Below are 19,215 nucleotides of genomic sequence, written 5' to 3' on the forward strand. Positions count from 1 at the left end.
CCATTTTTATTTTCTCATATTTCCCCATTTATTCATTTTCCTTCCCCTTCCAGTGTTCACCCAGAAGGAGCTTGACCAACTCCTCGACCGCACCGACCTGACCTCCGCCGGCAAGAGGAGGAGGAGGAAAGAGGAGGGAGAGGAGGAGAAGAAACTGGATGGTGTGTTTAAGGTCATTCTGGAGGAAGATTAAGAAGAGAAGAGAGGAGGAGGAAGAAGAGAGAAGAGAGGAGGAGGAGGAGGAGAGAAGAGGAGAGGTTCTGCTTAGAGTGTGTGTGAGAGAGAGAGAGAGAGAGAGAGAGAGAGAGAGAGAGAATAACAACATCAATAACAAAAACAACAAATGCAAAAGCAGTTAAGGAGAAAAGAAGCAAAGAAGAAGAAGAGGAGGAGGAGGAGGAGGAGACAGAAGGAAGAGTTGTATCTGTATGAGAGAGAGAGAATTTGACCCCATGCAACAAGTTTTGATCTTACTTTATAAACTTGTGTTGAATCTAAACTGTTCTACTTGACGTTCTTTTTCTTGTAATTCCGTATCTTTAAAGGGAAAAAAAATATGTTTGAGGGGCCAATTCTTCCTTACCGATGTGTGTGTGTGTGTGAGATTCTCCTTCCCCCATATCCCATCACTGCCTTTGCGTTCATCTCCTTTGCAGTGTATTGAGTTTCAGTATTGATAAACATTGCCATTATTATTATTATTAGTAGTAGTAGTAGTATTTCTTAAACTCGTCAGTAATATTTTCAATGATTTATTTTCCTTTTTTCTTATTTCCGTTCTCATAATTTGTACTTCAGTTTCTATACAGCGCTGTTACTTATCGCAGTCATTAGTCATTTCTGCTTACAGGATATATTTGCAGTTATTCATTTCATTTCCGTAAACAAATAAGGATAATTACTTTTTTTGTATATCTCTCGGAACTTATATTTTCGTAACTTATAAGGTTATCCGAGTAGTTGTTTTTGAATGCACACGTCGTCACCTTCGTAAACAAACTCCCCAAGTCATTTTCTCTACTTGGTGAGGAAGAAAAACCTGTCCCAGTTTCTCAGTTGGCATATACATAGTTTTTATTTGTTCTGTGTAGGATTGGTTATGACGACAGCGGCTGAGTCTGGGTGTTCACTATCGCGCTGTGGCAACCTGCTGGCACATGGCTGGTCTGATTTTTTGGAGAGATAGTTGTCATATATTTTGAATTTTTCCTTGTACCTCACACACAGTTTATTTTTGGTTTGCCACAACATCAAGAGTTTGTTTCATTCCACACACATTGATTTTGAATTTTTTCCTCATACTTCACACACAGTTTATTTTAATTTTGCCACAACATCAAGAGTTTGTTTCATTCCACACACATTGATTTTGAATTTTTTCCTCATACTTCACACACATTTTATTTTAGTTTTGCCACAACATTGAGTTTGTTTCATTCCACACACATTCAGGTTCATTAACTTTGCAAAGATGTCTGTAAATGATAGCCAATGCATAGGAAGCAGTTATCAGAATAAATGATACGCAGCCAGTAATGATGAATAGTGTCAATTATGGTTGATTTTGAGTTGGAAATTATAATGTTGCAGATAGTTGTTTTGTTAATATATAAGTTTACTGATATTATATCATTAATTATTAAATAGCCTTGGCACTGCCCTATGAGAGAGGAGTATTAGAAAACAGCTGTGCTCTGTGACTATTGATAATTTTAACCCGGTAGCAGCAGGGATCATGTTTCTTAATGGTCCCTCTAAGCGAGAAAAATGAGAAAAAATCACCCCTCACACAAACCATTTCATAATATATATCAAAGCATTTGTGATCAGATTATATATCATCTATTTTGGGGGGTTTAAATCCTGGCACAAATTTAGCCCGTCGCTGCTACACGGTAAAGCCACAAATTTGGCCCGTCGCTGCTACCCGGTTAAACTAAATCAACCGTAATTGATGTTATTCGTCATTGTTGCTGCGTATCATTGATGCCGACAACGGTTTCCTGTGCGTGGGCTGTCACGTGTTATCCATGGCATCAGGTTGCCGGGCTCATGACGGCTAGTGACTCATATTGCTGTCACTGAGTGAATGTCAACTTATCTTTTTATTATAATGATTTTTTTATATGCATTTTGTTCCTAGTTTTCCATAATTAAGGAAGGAAGCACCATTGTTACTTTATGTACATATTTACACCCTGAGGCCACAGATAGTTTTGTACTGAACTTGTATGGAAGATTATAATAAACTATTTTGTAATGATGCCACTTTGACTTGACAGAGTATAGACAGATAAGTAACTAACAGGGAGCATGCACCCGGGGACGTGTTGCTTCACTCACCCACCACCTGTACCTCAACGGTCCCTCCGAGCAAGCCTCCACGTAGCTACTCTTCCCATTCCAAGCCCCTCCCGGCAAGATTGATCAACCTGACCAGCCATGAGATGTTTGGACGTCTCCTTCACTCAGGGTATTGTATAGAAACAATTCCATAAGCAGGATCGACACCTGGGAGGCGTGCCACGTGCCCATATAGCCAGAGTTGGCGTTCACGGACTAAGCTGCTGACAGGCCTCGATTCAGTTTTGTCATGTAGTCGCTGCCTTGACATGGTCACTCCTGCGATGGCAAATGTACTCAAGGCATTAACACGCCTCTCCAAGTCACCTCAGTGCCTAAGGGCCGCTTTCTCAGTTGTTTTGTTTGTTTTGATCGTTACTAATGGAGGCGATCGCTGCTATAGTATTTCCACGTAAAACTGGCCGATGGGGTAGTGGTGGCTGCGGGGTTAGCCTAGCCCCGCACCTTGCCGCACACTCTCAACACCTCTCGCTTCCTCTGCAGCCGCCACTACCCCATAGGCCAGTTTCACGTGGGAAATTATAGCGTCGATCCCCACCATCGGTAACGGTCAAAACAAAGTGACTGTGAAAGCGGCCCATGTCTCGCAGCCATACACTAAGACGGAGCAAAAGTGACTAATATTAAAATCTTTGTCCACTTACATAGATATCAATGACGCCACATACTCGTGTTGAATAAGTCGATAACCTCATGGGCCAGGCCAGTCTGTCAAGTGACCTCAACGTCCTCACTGCATGCATGGACAGACTGAACTGTGTCATCCAGCAAGCCTCCATATGATTGGACCTTGGTTTAGGCCCAGGAGACCTCCAGTCCCTCCTCATGCAGCACTTTGAGAGCCAACACCAGGACCTCCAGCGATTCTATGACAAGTTCAGCATCATCAGCAAGCACAAGATCAGTGACCTTGATGTCACCAACAGATGCTCTGCAAAAACTGTGATTGACAACTTTGCCTAACACCCAGTCCATGCAAGTGTTGAAAGTCATGGAGCAAGGATGCTCCCAGCCCTGCCTCACTCCTGAATTAACAAGGAAGAAGCCAGAAACGCCTCCCCCACACTTCACACAACTCTCAGGCCCATAATGAAGGCCACTCATCATGTCAATAATCCCTGCAGGAAACCCACAGATCTGCAGAATGTTCCAGAGTGCCTCATGATGCACTGGGTCAAAAGTCTTCTTGAGATTGACACAGGCTGTGAGCAGCTCTTGTTGAAACTCACATCGGTGTTCCACGAGGACGCGAAGTGCCAGGATTGTTGACTTGCCGGGCGTGAACCAGGATTGCTCGGCTTTCTGAAACTTTAGCTGATGAGATTGAATTCTGATCAATAGCAGATGAGTGAGCACCTTGCCCGGCACACTGAGCAGTGTAATACCACAGTAATTGTTGCAGTCCTGTCAGTCCCTTTCCAAATAGGGACGACCAGCTCCACTTTTTCCAGCCAAGAGGAATGAGACTGGACTGCTGTGCAGCAGGCTGCACCGCATGCAACCTATGGATCCACCCTCTCTTGTGGTGGTGTGAGAGGCTGTGAGGAAGTTGAAGGGTGGAAAGGCAGCTGGGATCTGCAACATCAGTATGGAGATTCTGAAAGCTGGAGGTGAAGCCATGATCCAAAATGCCCCCAAAAAATAAAAGCCTAAACCAAGGTCCAGTCGTGTGGAGGCTTGCCGGGTGACACGGTTAAGTCTGTCCATGTGTGTGGTGAGGATGTCAAGGTCACCAGGAGTTTCACACACCTTGGTAGCGCGGTGCATAACAATGGTGGGTCTTGCCAGGAGAGTGACGGACTCACCCAACCCACAGTGTTACGGACATTGAACTCAACATGAGTATATAGCGTTATCGATATCTATGCTGGTGGACAAAGATTTGAATATTTTAAGTTGCTTGTGCTCCCTGTGTTACTGTATGGCTGTGAGACATGGACACTGAAGTGACTTGGAGAGGCATGTTGATGCCTTTGGTACCAAGTGCCTTTGCAGGATCATGGGCTATCACTGGAATGACTTCATACCAAACCAACGACTACTTGGGGAGGTGGTGGCTGAATGGTTAGCGTGATGGCCCCACATTTAGGAGCTCCAGGAGGGACACGGGTTTGAATCTTGGCCGCCACACAGCTGAGGTTTTTCGGTCACCGCCGAGTGGCCTAAGACTACCCACATGCTGGCATGAATGCCACCCATCAACCCAGGCTCTAGATAACCTCTCCAAAGAGAAGCTCAAAGATGAGTTCCGGGGGGCAGCGTGAGCCAACACAAGATGGCGTCACTATAAACACTCGCCTGCGCCAGAACGGGCTGGGCCGACCATCAGGCCCCACCAGGAAGAAGCCTACCGGCACAATAGGCCACGACGTAAAAAAATAAAAAAAATAAATAAAAAAAATTAAACTTGATGAAACTGAATCAAGGCCTGTTACCAGCTCAGTCCATGAACGCCAACCCCGACTACATGGGCACGCGGCACGCATCGATCCTGCTCACAGAGTTGTTTCTGTACAAGACAACCCTGAGTGGATGAGACCAAGGGGAAGCCCACGTAACTCATGGCTGGGGCAAGTTGACCAATCCTGCCAAAAGGGGCTTGGAGTGGGAAGGGTAGCTGCATGGAGGCTTGCTCAGGGGGGCCGTTGGGGTCCATGGAGGTGGCAAGTGAGTGAAGCGATGCAGTCCCTGGCGTGTGCTCCCCAGCGATGCCAAATTGTCATACTCTGAACATCGTATTTTAACCCGGTGGTAGCAGCGGGGATCATGCATCTGCTGCGCCTCAGCGAGAAAGTGTCGTACATCTGGACGACATTACAAGGGCTACTGACTATAGTTCTAACAAAATATGATTTATGTTCGGAAACACTGCAGCAGATGCCACATAACGATTTCCACTTAATTTCCATGCAAAAGAATTGGCGCGCTACTTTGAAATTATCCTGGGCTGTATGTGGGGCACTCGCTGGCAAAGGCACCAAAGTCTGTCTCATATATGGGACACTTGCTGGGAAAGGGTTAGGAACAAACGTAAATTCACTGTGAAAAGTAGTGTTAGCCCCTTCACTACGGCCGAGCCAAAACAGCGCCCGGCGACATATCCAGGATCGCCGCGCGCGCCAAATTTCAAATGTCGCTATTGAATATAACAAGTTTTCAGGCATAAACTCAACACAATCATCATGTATTATATATGAAAACATGCAGAATTAAATGGTGCACATAAAGAAACGTAAATTAATTGATAATTTTGAGATGTAAGCATAAATATAGAGATAAAATAACTCTTATATTGGCTAAAGCGAGCCAGGGCACAGTATGGGCGTCCTTGGATATGGTACGGGGCACGCAAGGACACAGTATACGCGTCCTCGTGTTGAAGGGGTTAACGGAAGCACTGGGTATCAAGAAGCATTCCTTACCTAGTATGTTGTCATCCATGTTTTGTGCTTCCTTTCACCCGTTTTTCCTCCTTCCTACGACTTGAACACTTCTGAGGCGGGAACGTCTAGGTAATGTTAACGGAAGCACTGGGTATCAAGAAGCATTCCTTACCTAGCATGCTGTCATCCATGATTTGTGCTTCCTTTCATCCGTGTTTCCTCCTTCCTACGGCTTGAACACTTATGAGGCGGGAATGTCTAGGTAATGTTAACGGAAGCACTGGGTATCAAGAAGCATTCCTTACCTAGCATGCTGTCATCCATGTTTTGTGCTTCCTCTCACCCGTTTTTCCTCCTCCCTACGACTTGAACATTTCTGAGGCGGGAACGTCTAGGTAATGTTAATGGAAGCACTGGGTTTCAAGAAGCATTCATTACCTAGCATGCCGTCATCCATAATTTGTGCTTCCTTTCATCCGTGTTTCCTCCTTCCTATGACTTGAACACTTCTGAGGCGGGAACGTCTAGGTAATGTTAACGGAAGCACTGGGTATCAAGAAGCATTCATTACCTAGCATGCTGTCATCCATGATTTGTGCTTCCTTTCATCCGTGTTTCCTCCTTCCTATGACTTGAACACTTCTGAGGCGGTAACATCTAGGTAATGGGTTTCCACAAGCATTCATGTAAAGGATTTATTGTCATTGCATAGCTGAGTTAACATTCACACATTTGGCAGCTTATTGTTCTCCTGTTATTGCACTTAATTGCTAGCTCTAGAATATGCTTACACAATAAATAAATAATCTACCCCTAGTGTTACTACGCTTAGCTGAAAGACAGAACTTGGCGCGTGCACACTTAAAAATAGCGTCATAGTCGTCCCTCAAATAGCATGGTTTTCAATAATTCGGCTTTGGTTTTATGTGTATTTTCATAGATTTTTTAGGATTTTTAAATTTCCTGGTCGTCGGGAAATTTAAAAACCCTAAAAAATCTTCCTAGAAAATCCGCATAAAACCGAAACCAAACTCTTGGAAACCGTACTAATTGAGGGACGACTGTAATGGCAAAAATAGCCTAGTCGCTGCACAGAGAATAGCACGTTGGTCTTAAAACTAACACACACGCATACGTCTTTTTCCTCGGGTAACTTGCGCACAACATGGAAGCACTGGGTGTGAGTGTCGGCTGATGGCATGGGGGGCATCTACTCCGGTTCCTGTGCACCATTCCACACTAGCGCTGTTTGTCGTCACGGAGAAAACTGCTCGGAAAAATTGGGATGAGGTACAAAATGAAAAATGCTCAGGAAAATTCAGCTGATATAAAAAAATGTATCCAGAAAACTCCTCAGAAAATTATCAACCCGGTAGCTGCAGCGGGGATCATGTTTCTTAATGGTCCCTCTAAGCGAGAAAAATGAGAAAAAATCATCACTCACACAAACCATTTCATAATACATATCAAAGCATTTGTGATCAGTTTTTATGTATCATCTATTTTGGGGGGTTTATATCATGGCACAAATTTGGCCCGTCGCTGCTACACGGTAAAGCCACAAATTTGGCCTGTCGCTGCTACACGGTAAAGCCACAAATTTGGCCCGTTGCTGCTACACGGTAAAGCCACAAATTTGGCCCGTTGCTGCTACACGGTAAAGCCACAAATTTGGCCCATCACTGCTACACGGTAAAGCCACAAATTTGGCCCATCACTGCTACACGGTAAAGCCACAAATTTGCCCCGTCACTGCTACACGGTAAAGCCACAAATTTGGCCCATCGCTGCTACACGGTAAAGCCACAAATTTGCCCCGTCGCTGCTACATGGTAAAGCCACAAATTTGCCCCGTCACTGCTACACGGTAAAGCCACAAATTTGGCCGTCACTGCTACACGGTAAAGCCACAAATTTGGCCGTCACTGCTACACGGTAAAGCCACAAATTTGGCCGTCACTGCTACACGGTAAAGCCACAAATTTGGCCCGTCGCTGCTACACGGTAAAGCCACAAATTTGGCCCGTTGCTGCTACACAGTAAAACCACAAATTTGGCCCGTCACTGCTACACGGTAAAGCCACAAATTTGGCCCGTCGCTGCTACACGGTAAAGCCACAAATTTGGCCCGTCACTGCTACACGGTAAAGCCACAAATTTGGCCCGTCACTGCTACACGGTAAAGCCACAAATTTGGCCCGTCGCTGCTACACGGTAAAGCCACAAATTTGGCCCGTCGCTGCTACCGGGTTAAGAACAAACGTCAATTGACTGTGAAAAGTAGTGTTAACGGAAGCACTGGGTTTCAAGAAGCATTCACTATTAGTTAAGCTGTCATCCGTAATTTGTGCTTCCTTTCATCTGTGTTTCCTCCTTCCTATGACTTGAACGCTTCTGAGGCGGGAACGTCTAGGCAATATTAACAAAAGCACTGGGTTTCCACAAGCATTCATTATTAATTCATGTATTTGTCTGCATTTCCTGCTTCCTTTCAGTCCAATCCCTTAACCCCTTGACTGTGGATTTCCTAGCAGAAGACATCATCAAGCTACAGGAATGGAACAAAAAGTGGCTGCTACAATTCAATGAAGAAAAATGTAAAGTCCTGCATCTTGGGAGGATATCCAGCACACCAGTACCACATGGGAAACACTCCACTATCCACCACAGAGGCAGAGAAAGACCTGGGAGTGTATGTTACCAGGCTACCAGTGAAGGGATATCCAGCACACCAATACCACATGGGAAACACTCCACTATCCACCACAGAGGCAGAGAAAGACCTGGGAGCATATGTTACCAGGCTACCAGTGAAGGGATATCCAGCATACCAATACATGGGAAACACACCACTATCCATCACAGAGGCAGAGAAAGACCTGGGAGCATATGTTACCAGGCTACCAGTGAAGGGATATCCAGCACACCAATACCACATGGGAAACACTCCACTATCCACCACAGAGGCAGAGAAAGACCTGGGAGTGTATGTTACCAGGCTACCAGTGAAGGGATATCCAGCACACCAATACCACATGGGAAACACTCCACTATCCATCACAGAGGCAGAGAAAGACCTGGGAGTGTATGTTACCAGGCTACCAGTGAAGGGATATCCAGCACACCAATACCACATGGGAAACACTCCACTATCCACCACAGAGGCAGAGAAAGACCTGGGAGTGTATGTTACCAGGCTACCAGTGAAGGCCAAATCCGTGCCAATCGCAGCGGATAGGTTAAGGGAAGATTTGGACGTTAAACAAAATGAAGAGAAGAGATTGCCTGCTTCCTTCATCTGTGTTTCCTCCATCCTATGACTTGAACACAGGAATTCCAAAAGAGGAGTATCCAGGCACCTCTCACACCTAAACTGACTTGCTATTTTTCACTCCTGCTGCACTCCTAACCCATAAACTGCGACACACTCCACTCGGCCATTCCTGAGGGAGTGAACCCGCCCACATACAGCCCAGACCAACCTCCCGAAGTGTGTCATATTGCAAGAGAAGTCAACCCCTTGTGATTGTCTATTGAGTCAGTCACCGGCAGTCACGATGGAGGTGGGAACGGTGGTCTGATTGGCAGGAAAGACGCACAGGGAAACGGTTGCTTGAAAAAATGGTGCCGTCAATGTTGTTTTTCTTTTTTTTTACAACAAAGGAGACGGCTCAAGGGCAACAAAAAGAGTGTAGCAAAAAAACAATCGCTAGTCACCGCTCCCACAACAGACGGAAGTAAGGAGGGGGAACAGTGATTTTGAGGTTTGTTATCGGTCTTCCTCATAAACCGTCACCTTTGCTATAGAAAAATAAGCATAAATAAACAATAAGAAAATAACATGATGACTTTACGGCAAATATAAGACTGTGAAAAATAAACAAGACAAGTAAAAAATAAGAAAATTAACACGACTTTACAGATAATACAGGTAACTCGATTTACACGAGTTTGGTTAACACGTTTTTGAAATAACGCGTGGTCTAAAATCCAAATAAGTGTTTAATTTTCACGTTTTTTTCACTTATACGCGATATTTTATGGAGTGTCCACCAGATGTCTCACGCAACTGGACTCACACGGCCACACAGCTGAGCTCAGTTCTTCCTGCGCGCCACTTGAACAACAATACAGTACCCACGCTGCCACGCTACTCAACAACAACAACAACACCCTCGCTGCTGTGCTACCACGAGGGGAAGGGCAGCCAGAGGAGGAACCACGAGAGGGAGAGGAGTCAGAGTGATACAGTAGGCAATAAAGGTACAAACCAACCTCTTGTTGGATTTACATTGTTTTTGATTTACGCGACCTCTTCAAGGACACAATACTCGCGTAAATCGAAAGTTACCTGTATAAGACTATAAAGAAAATAAACAATGAAAAGTAACACCATAACTTTGCCGATATGATGAGAATAGATGTGTAAAGTGCGACATCAACTTAAGTTTAAAATGTGGTAACTTTACAGCCATCGTTAGAACACACAAAACGCAACTCGGGAACAGAAAAGAACGCTTGATAACTCATAATAACAAACCAACCATAAAAATATCAAAACAGTAAAAATGATTCATGCAGATTAGGGGCCGTATTACAGGTCGAATCCGAGAAGTTTCAGGTCACTACAGAGTTTGGTTTAGGGGTCATATAGGTCGAATCCGAGAAGCTTCAGGTCACTACAGAGTTTGGTTTAGGGGTCATATAGGTCGAATCCGAGAAGCTTCAGGTCACTACAGAGTTTGGTTTAGGGGTCGTATTATGGGTTGAATCCGAGAAGCTTCAGGTCACTACAGAGTTTGGTTTAGGGGTCATATAGGTCGAATCCAAGAAGTTTCAGGTCACTACAGAGTTTGGTTAAGGGGCCGTATTACAGGTCGAATCTGAGAAGTTCCAGGTCACTACAGAGTTTGGTTTAGGGGTCGTATTACAGGTTGAATCCGAGAAGTTCCAGGTCACTACAGAGTTTGGTTAAGGGGCCGTATTACAGGTCGAATCTGAGAAGTTCCAGGTCACTACAGAGTTTGGTTTAGGGGCCGTATTACAGGTCGAATCCGAGAAGTTCCGGGTCACTACAGAGTTTGGTTTAGGGGCCGTATTATGGGTTGAATCCGAGAAGCTTCAGGTCACTACAGAGTTTGGTTAAGGGGTCGTATTATGGGTCGAATCCGAGAAGTTCCAGGTCACTACAGAGTTTGGTTTAGGGGCCGTATTACAGGTCGAATCCGAGAAGTTCCAGGTCACTACAGAGTTCAGTTTAGGGGTCGTATTATAAGTAGAATCTGAGAAGTTCCGGGTCCCAACAACATTTTTTTTTATTCATCCGAACTCTGAAGTGATGTTGCCAGATTGTCGTACTCAGCTGCTTATATTTCCCGACTTCCTACCACAAAACGATCTTCTGGGCTCCAATAACGAAACTCATTTATAGTTATCGTTAAAAGAGTTAGATCCTGATGTTTCTTGGCAATAGTTAGGCGTCAGAAACCAGTAAATACTATGCTCTGAGTACAATGACCTGGCGCCACTATAAACACTCGCCTGCGACAGAACGGGCTGGGCCGACCATCAGGCCCCACCGGGAAGAAGCCTTGGGCCAACCATCAGGATCCACCGGGAAGAAGCCTTGGGCCGACCATCAGGATCCACCGGGAAGAAGCCTTGGACTGACCATCAGGATCCACCGGGAAGAAGCCTTGGGCCGACCATCAGGATCCACCGGGAAGAAGCCTTGGACCGACCATCAGGATCCACCAGGAAGAAGCCTTGGACCGACCATCAGGATCCACCGGGAAGATGCCTTGGGCCGACCATCAGGCCCCACCGGGAAGAAGCCTTGGGCCGACCATCAGGATCCACCGGGAAGAAGCCTTGGGCCGACCATCAGGATCCACCGGGAAGAAGCCTTGGGCCGACCATCAGGATCCACCGGGAAGAAGCCTTGGGCCGACCATCAGGATCCACCGGGAAGAAGCCTTGGACCGACCATCAGGATCCACCGGGAAGAAGCCTTGGGCCGACCATCAGGATCCACCGGGAAGAAGCCTTGGGCCGACCATCAGGATCCACCGGGAAGAAGCCTTGGGCCGACCATCAGGATCCACCAGGAAGAAGCCTTGGGCCGACCATCAGGCTCCACCGGGAAGAAGCCTTGGGCCGACCATCAGGCCTCACCGGGAAGAAGCCTACCAGTACAATAGGCCGCGACGTAAAAAAATAATCAATAAATAAAATAAACAAAAACGGTCCTCTGTAGTGACCCAAAACTCCTCGGATTTGACCTGTGATACGCCGCCCCCTAATCCGATACTTGTACGGATCCGAAACTTCTCGGATCCTACTTGCGATACAGCCCCAAGTATAAAAAAGCAACGGACACGGAAGCACTCGGTATAAAAGTACAAAAAAGCCTTACCGATAGAACACGTATGAACAAAAAATCTTACTCAAAATAAAATTAATTCGTAACCTCTAAAAAAATGACGAAAAATAATAAAACTGACAAACTTGCTCCCAGTGAAAAGTAAAATATGTAACAGACTCATAACGTGCCAAGAGAGTAGAGACGGACCTTGAGTTACGAGTTACGGCACCGCGCACTTACAACCAGGCCGCTGATACTAGTAATAATTAGTTAAGTAATGAGTTAACACTTCAAATATCCTGCCGTGGGTAGAGCAGCAATTTGTGAGACAGTTGGGTCGTATTATAAACATTTTGCCGCCCAAGAACACGTATTTGACAAGGCTTTCGTAGGAGTTGTGGGCATTTCCAGGGGTAGTTTTATGACCCTTCCTCTGTACCATGAACCTAAAGAAACACATATTTAACAAGGCTTTCATAGGAGTTGTGGGCATTTCCAGGGGTAGTTTTATGGCCCTAGTGGTAGTGTGACCCTTCCTCTGTACCATGAACCTAAAGAAACACATATTTAACAAGGCTTTCGTAGGAGTTGTGGGCATTTCCAGGGGTAGTTTTATGACCCTAGTGGTAGTGTGACCCTTCCTCTGTACCGTGAACCTAAAGAAACACATATTTGACAAGGCTTTCATAGGAGTTGTGGGCATTTCCAGGGGTAGTTTTATGGCCCTAGTGGTAGTGTGACCCTTCCTCTGTACCGTGAACCTAAAGAAACACATATTTAACAAGGCTTTCATAGGAGTTGTGGGCATTTCCAGAAGTAGTTTTATGACCCTGATGGTAGTGTGACCCTTCTTCTGTACCATGAACCTAAAGAAACACATATTTGACAAGGCTTTCGTAGGAGTTGTGGGCATTTCCAGGAGTAGTGTTATGACCCTGGTGGTAGTGTGACCCTTCCTCTGTACCATGAACCTAAAGAAACACATATTTGACAAGGCTTTCGTAGGAGTTGTGGGCATTTCCAGGAGTAGTGTTATGACCCTGGTGGTAGTCTGACCCTTCCACTGTACCATGAACCTAAAGAAACACATATTTAACAAGGCTTTTGTAAGAGTTGTGGGCATTTCCAGGGGTAGTTTTATGACCCTAGTGGTAGTGTGACCCTTCCTCTGTACTGTGAACCTAAAGAAACAGATATTTGACAAGGCTTTCATAGGAGTTGTGAGCATTTCCAGAAGTAGTTTTATGACCCTGGTGGCAGTGTGACCCTTCCACTGTACCATGAACCTAAAGAAACACATATTTAACAAGGCTTTTGTAAGAGTTGTGGGCATTTCCAGGGGTAGTTTTATGACCCTAGTGGTAGTGTGACCCTTCCTCTGTACTGTGAACCTAAAGAAACAGATATTTGACAAGGCTTTCATAGAAGTTGTGAGCATTTCCAGAAGTAGTTTTATGACCCTGGTGGCAGTGTGACCCTTCCTCTGTACTGTGAACCTAAAGAAACACATATTTAACAAGGCTTTCATAGGAGTTGTGAGCATTTCCAGGAGTAGTTTTATGACCCTGGTGGTAGTGTGACCCTTCCTCTGTACCGTGAACATAAAGAAACACATATTTAATAAGGCTTTCATAGGAGTTGTGAGCATTTCCAGAAGTAGTTTTATGACCCTGGTGGTAGTGTGACCCTTCCTCTGTACCGTGAACATAAAGAAACACATATTTAACAAGGCTTTCATAGGAGTTGTGAGCATTTCCAGAAGTAGTTTTATGACCCTGGTGGTAGTGACCCTTCCTCTATACCATGAACCTAAAGAAACACATATTTAACAAGGCTTTCATAGGAGTTGTGAGCATTTCCAGGAGTAGTTTTATGACCCTGGTGGTAGTCTGACCCTTCCTCTGTACCGTGAACCTAAAGAAACACACATTAGAACCCGACTGACCCTCTCTTTGACCTTTAGAAATAGCTGATGTGAGAAGCAAAAGTGTTATAATATCGACCCAAGGCATAAACTTATAAACGTCGTAGATATTAAGTAGAGGTTAGTTTGGCATCGGGAAGGCGTAACAGATTGGCACGACGGCTGTGACGAACTTCATAGGCATCGTTTGTGACATTCATCGGTTAATTCATTCCTATAGAAGTTTATACATTGGCAGGAGTGTTGGACTTAAACCTACACTAGATATAATAATGATTGAGATACTTGCACACACACACACACACACACACACACACACACTGGAAAGAGTACGGGACAAACTATGAATTTGCTGAGGAACATAAGGACGGCATTTGTGTATTTGGACGAGGAGATGATGAAGAAAATAATAGTTACAATGATAAGGCCAAGGTTGGAGTGTGCAGCAGTGGTCTGGTCTCCTCACGAAAAGAAGAACATAAGGAAGCTGGAAAGAGTGCAGAGAGTGGCAACTAAGATGGTACCGGAACTTAGGGATCAGACTTACGAGGAGAGACTCAATAGCATGGGGCTCACAACCCTGGAGAGAAGAAGAGAGAGAGGAGACCTGATAGCGGTGTACAGGGTGGCGAGCGGGGTGGAGAATCTGGACAGAGAGGACCTGTGTGTGTGTGTGTGGAGCGAGAGAGAAACGAGAGGACATGGAAGGAAGTTGAGGGCGACCACGTGTAGGCGAGATGTGAAAAAGTTTACCTTCCCAAACAGAAGCTGTGGAATGGAATGGAGGAGGAGGTGGTTTGTGCAAGAAACATTCAGGATTTTAAGGAAAGGTTGGATAAGAGCGGATATGGAGACGGGAGAGCATGAACATAGCTCTCTTCTCATATGTCACAACTGGGTAAACACACACACACACACACACACACACACACACACACACACACACACAAGGCAATCATGTGTGTTCCAGTAACTTGATAAAATTTAAAATACATATAATTTACTCGGAAAAATTCTTAGACAACAGAAACATGAGTAAGAAGGAATTAAGGAAAGGGAAGATCAGAGAAAAAAACATCTTCACACACACACACACACACACACACACACACACACACACACACACACACACACAGCCCTAAACAAAAATTCGGTAGATTAACTGGACGGAATTATGATAGCGTAAAACTTTTCAACCACCGACAGACAACAACGTAACACAACAACCCACACATTGGCACCAGCAACACACCTTTTGTGACGCCCTGTACGGAGAGAGCAGACAGCCGCACTGATAGACTTTTAACATTGGCACTAACCTTGGCTTTCTGAATCACCCTGTTGAGTTCAAGTTAAGAGGAAGGGAAAACATTGGTGGAGAGAGAGAGAGAGAGAGAGAGAGAGAGAGAGAGAGAAAGGGGATCATAACTTGCTTTTCAGAATACCTGTATAAATTTAGTCTCTCTCTCTCTCTCTCTCTCTCTCTCTTCCTTATCAATTTAAAGCAAGCCAGCTCTTAAGTTATCTAATAAAAATTTGTATAATATAAATTTGAGTAAAAGAAAAATATAAATATCCACTAAGACCTAACAATAATAATAATAATAATAATAATAATAATAATAATAATAATAATAATAATAATAATAATAACAATAATAATGATTGAGAATAACAGTTGCGATATTTGAGACTCCATAATTGCACTTGAGTTTGCCTTCTTAAGTAGAGAGATGCGTCGAGAGAAATGTCCGGGGATGTGAATGTGAAGCTGAAAATATAGGACAGTCATCCCTCAAATAGTACAGTTTTCAATGGTTCGGTTTGGGTTTTATACGGATTGTCATGGAAGATATTTTAGGGTTTTTAAATTTCATGCTTGTTGGGAAATTTAAAAGTCCTAAAAAAAATCTTCCATGAAAATCCTACAAAAGTCTTCCGTGAAAATCCTATAAAAATCCTCCATGAAAATCCTAAAATCTTCCATGAAAATCCTAAAATCTTCCATGAAAATCCTAAAATCTTCCATGAAAATCCTAAAATCTTCCATGAAAATCCTAAAATCTTCCATGAAAATCCTAAAATCCTCCATGAAAATCCTAAAATCTTCCATGAAAATCCTAAAATCTTCCATGAAAATCCTAAAATCTTCATGAAAATCCTAAAATCTTCCATGAAAATCCTATAAAAATCTTCCATGAAAATCCTAAAATCCTCCATGAAAATCCTAAAATCTTCCATGAAAATCCTAAAATCTTCCATGAAAATCCTAAAATCTTCCATGAAAATCCTAAAATCTTCCATGAAAATCCTAAAATCTTCCATGAAAATCCTATAAAAATCCTCCATGAAAATCCTAAAATCTTCCATGAAAATCCTATAAAAATCTTCCATGAAAATCCTAAAATCTTCCATGAAAATCCTATAAAAATCTTCCATGAAAATCCTATAAAAATCTTCCATGAAAATCCTAAAATCTTCCATGAAAATCCTAAAATCTTCCATGAAAATCCTAAAATCTTCCATGAAAATCCTATAAAAATCTTCCATGAAAATCCTAAAATCTTCCATGAAAACCCTAAAAAAATCTTCCATGAAAATCCTAAAAAAATCTTCCATGAAAACCCTAAAAAAATCTTCCATGAAAATCCTAAAAAAATCTTCCATGAAAACCCTAAAAAAATCTTCCATGAAAATCCTAAAAAAATCTTCCATGAAAATCCTAAAATCTTCCATGAAAATCCTAAAATCTTCCATGAAAATCCTAAAATCTTCCATGAAAATCCTAAAATCTTCCATGAAAATCCTAAAATCTTCCATGAAAATCCTAAAATCTTCCATGAAAATCCTAAAATCTTCCATGAAAATCCTATAAAATCTTCCATGAAAATCCTAAAATCTTCCATGAAAATCCTATAAAAATCCTCCATGAAAATCCTAAAATCTTCCATGAAAATCCTATAAAAATCCTCCATGAAAATCCTAAAATCTTCCATGAAAATCCTAAAATCTTCCATGAAAATCCTAAAATCTTCCATGAAAATCCTATAAAAATCTTCCATGAAAATCCTAAAATCTTCCATGAAAATCCTATAAAAATCTTCCATGAAAATCCTATAAAAATCTTCCATGAAAATCCACATAAAAACTGAACTATTGGAAACCTTACTATTTGAGGGACAACTGTATACCCTTAACAAATGGTGTAAATAAGTAGTAATGATAAAAATAATAATAATAATGGTAATAATAACAACCTTCAAACACACATAGGACAGAATCTCACAACCAATAATGATAATAATAACAATAATAACAGTCGTCCCTCAAATAGTACAGTTTTCAATAGTTTGGTTTCAGTTTTATGTGGATTTTCAAAGAAGATTTTTTTTAGGATTTTTAAATTTCCCGACGAGCAGGAAATTAAAAAATCCTAAAAATATCTTCCATGACAATCCGTATAAAACCGAAACTGAACTACAGGTAACTCTCGATTTACGCGAGTTTGGTTTACGCGTTTTTTAAATAACGCGTGGTCCAAAATCCAAATAAATGTTTAATTTACACATTTTTTCACTTATACGTGATATTTTATGGAGTGGCCACCAGATGCCTCACGCAACTGGACTCACACGGCACCGTGGCCACACAGCAGAGCTCAGTTTTTCCCGTGCGCCACTTGAACAACAATACAGTACCCACGCTGCCACGCTGCTCAACAATAGGGGTGGGCAGGTACTGGTACCAGTACCGGTACTAACGGTACCAGCTATACAGTACGTACCGGTACCAGACTGCTCAGTACCGGTACCAATACTAGCCAGTCGCTCATGGTGTCCCTCATTTCTTCCTCACACGAGTGAGGCTGAGACTGAGTGCCTGAGTGGATATCTTGGTGATATAGATATTCTCTCTCTCTCTCTCTCTCTCTCTCTCTCTCTCTCTCCACTGAATGAAGTGAATATTTATATTTCGATACAAACCTACCTCTTGTTTGATTTACATTGTTTTAGATTTACGCGACCTCTTCAAGGACACAATACTCCCGTAAATCGAGTTACATGTATTGGAAACTCTATTATTTGAGGGACGACTGTTATAATAATACAAAAATAATCTTACTAACCACACATCCTTAAGGCCAAGGCATCCACTTATCCGTGATTCATTACTCGACTGTGCATTCCTTTCCATACCTGTGGCCTTTGCTGGAGTATGCAACAAACATGCACACAGTAACACCTCACCCTAAGGCAATAAATGGTTCTGACGGCCGTGATTTAACCCGATTTTTTTTATGTAAACAGAACACAGTGACTTACAGTGACTAAAAACACCATACAACTTGCTGCAAACCACAGTAATAGTAGTGTGTGTGTGTGTGTGTGTGTGTGTGTGTGTGTGTGTGTGTGTGTGTGTGTGTGTGTGTATTTACCTAGTTGTATTTACCTAGTTGTAGTTTTACAGGGCCTGGGCTTACGCTCGTGTGGTCCCGTCTCCGTATCTATAATAATTATCCAACTTTTCCTTGAGGCTTTGCACACTCTTCGCCGATACTATTTGTGTGTGTGTGTGTGTGTGTGTGTGGTTATAACTTACCATACACACACATACACATACACACACCATACTGTACCAGCAGCACCATGTTGAAGGTGACGTGCTGGGGATGCAGAGAGTGACAACTAAGATGGTACCGGAACTTCGAGATCGGACTAACGATGAGAGACTCAATAGCATGGGGCTCACAACCCTGGAGAGAAGAAGAGAGAGAGGAGACCTGATAGCGGTGTACAGGGTGGCGAGCGGGGTGGAGCATTTGGACAGAGAGGACCTGTGTGTGTGTTTGTGTGTGTGTGTGTGTGTGTGTGGAGCGAGAGAGAAACGAGAGGACATGGAAAGAAGTTGAGGGCGACCATGTGTAGGCGAGATGTGAAAAAGTTTACCTTCCCAAACAGAAGCTGTGGACTGGAGGAGGAGGAGGTGGTTTGTGCAAGAAACATTCAGGATTTTAACGCCTTGGCTGCGGATTTCCTACAAGAAGACATCACCAAATTACAGGAATGGAACAAAAAGTGGCTGTTACAATTCAATGAAGGAAAATGTAAAGTCATGTACCTTGGGAGGGGATATCCAGCACACCAATACCACATGGGAAACACTCAATACCCACCACAGAG

The 19,215-nt window shown here is 43.3% G+C and overlaps 3 protein-coding genes across 9 annotated transcripts in view; 1 reads left to right on the forward strand and 2 right to left on the reverse strand.

The window, feature by feature from the left end:
- Window positions 1-2,261, forward strand: part of LOC126988426 (lymphocyte-specific helicase-like) — a 38,368-nt gene extending 36,107 nt beyond the window's left edge. Inside the window, exon 20 of the mRNA XM_050846503.1 lies at window positions 54-2,261. Coding sequence (XP_050702460.1) covers window positions 54-193 — 140 coding nt within the window. The 3' untranslated portion in view covers window positions 194-2,261. The remainder of the gene's footprint in view (window positions 1-53) is intronic.
- Window positions 1-16,658, reverse strand: part of LOC126988427 (melanoma-associated antigen C1-like) — a 104,417-nt gene extending 87,759 nt beyond the window's left edge. Inside the window, exons 1-4 of one of the 7 annotated variants that reach the window (XM_050846510.1) lie at window positions 13,608-16,658; window positions 12,873-13,292; window positions 12,663-12,767; window positions 10,796-12,557 (exon numbers count right to left, since the gene is read on the reverse strand). In XM_050846510.1, coding sequence (XP_050702467.1) covers window positions 12,368-12,557; window positions 12,663-12,767; window positions 12,873-13,292; window positions 13,608-13,864 — 972 coding nt within the window. In that variant the 5' untranslated portion in view covers window positions 13,865-16,658 and the 3' untranslated portion in view covers window positions 10,796-12,367. Of the gene's footprint in view, window positions 1-10,795; window positions 13,392-13,607 lie in introns of those variants that run through there. The other 6 variants (XM_050846506.1, XM_050846508.1, XM_050846509.1 and 3 more) reach the window with 6 other exon arrangements.
- Window positions 6,429-19,215, reverse strand: part of LOC126988330 (homeobox protein Hox-A3-like) — a 28,114-nt gene continuing 15,327 nt past the window's right edge. Inside the window, exons 11-12 of the mRNA XM_050846387.1 lie at window positions 8,627-8,923; window positions 6,429-8,530 (exon numbers count right to left, since the gene is read on the reverse strand). The gene's annotated coding sequence lies outside the window, so the exon portion shown is untranslated. The remainder of the gene's footprint in view (window positions 8,531-8,626; window positions 8,924-19,215) is intronic.

Source organism: Eriocheir sinensis, chromosome 69 (genome assembly GCF_024679095.1).
Source record: "Eriocheir sinensis breed Jianghai 21 chromosome 69, ASM2467909v1, whole genome shotgun sequence".
In the NCBI taxonomy this organism is placed as follows: domain Eukaryota; kingdom Metazoa; phylum Arthropoda; class Malacostraca; order Decapoda; family Varunidae; genus Eriocheir; species Eriocheir sinensis.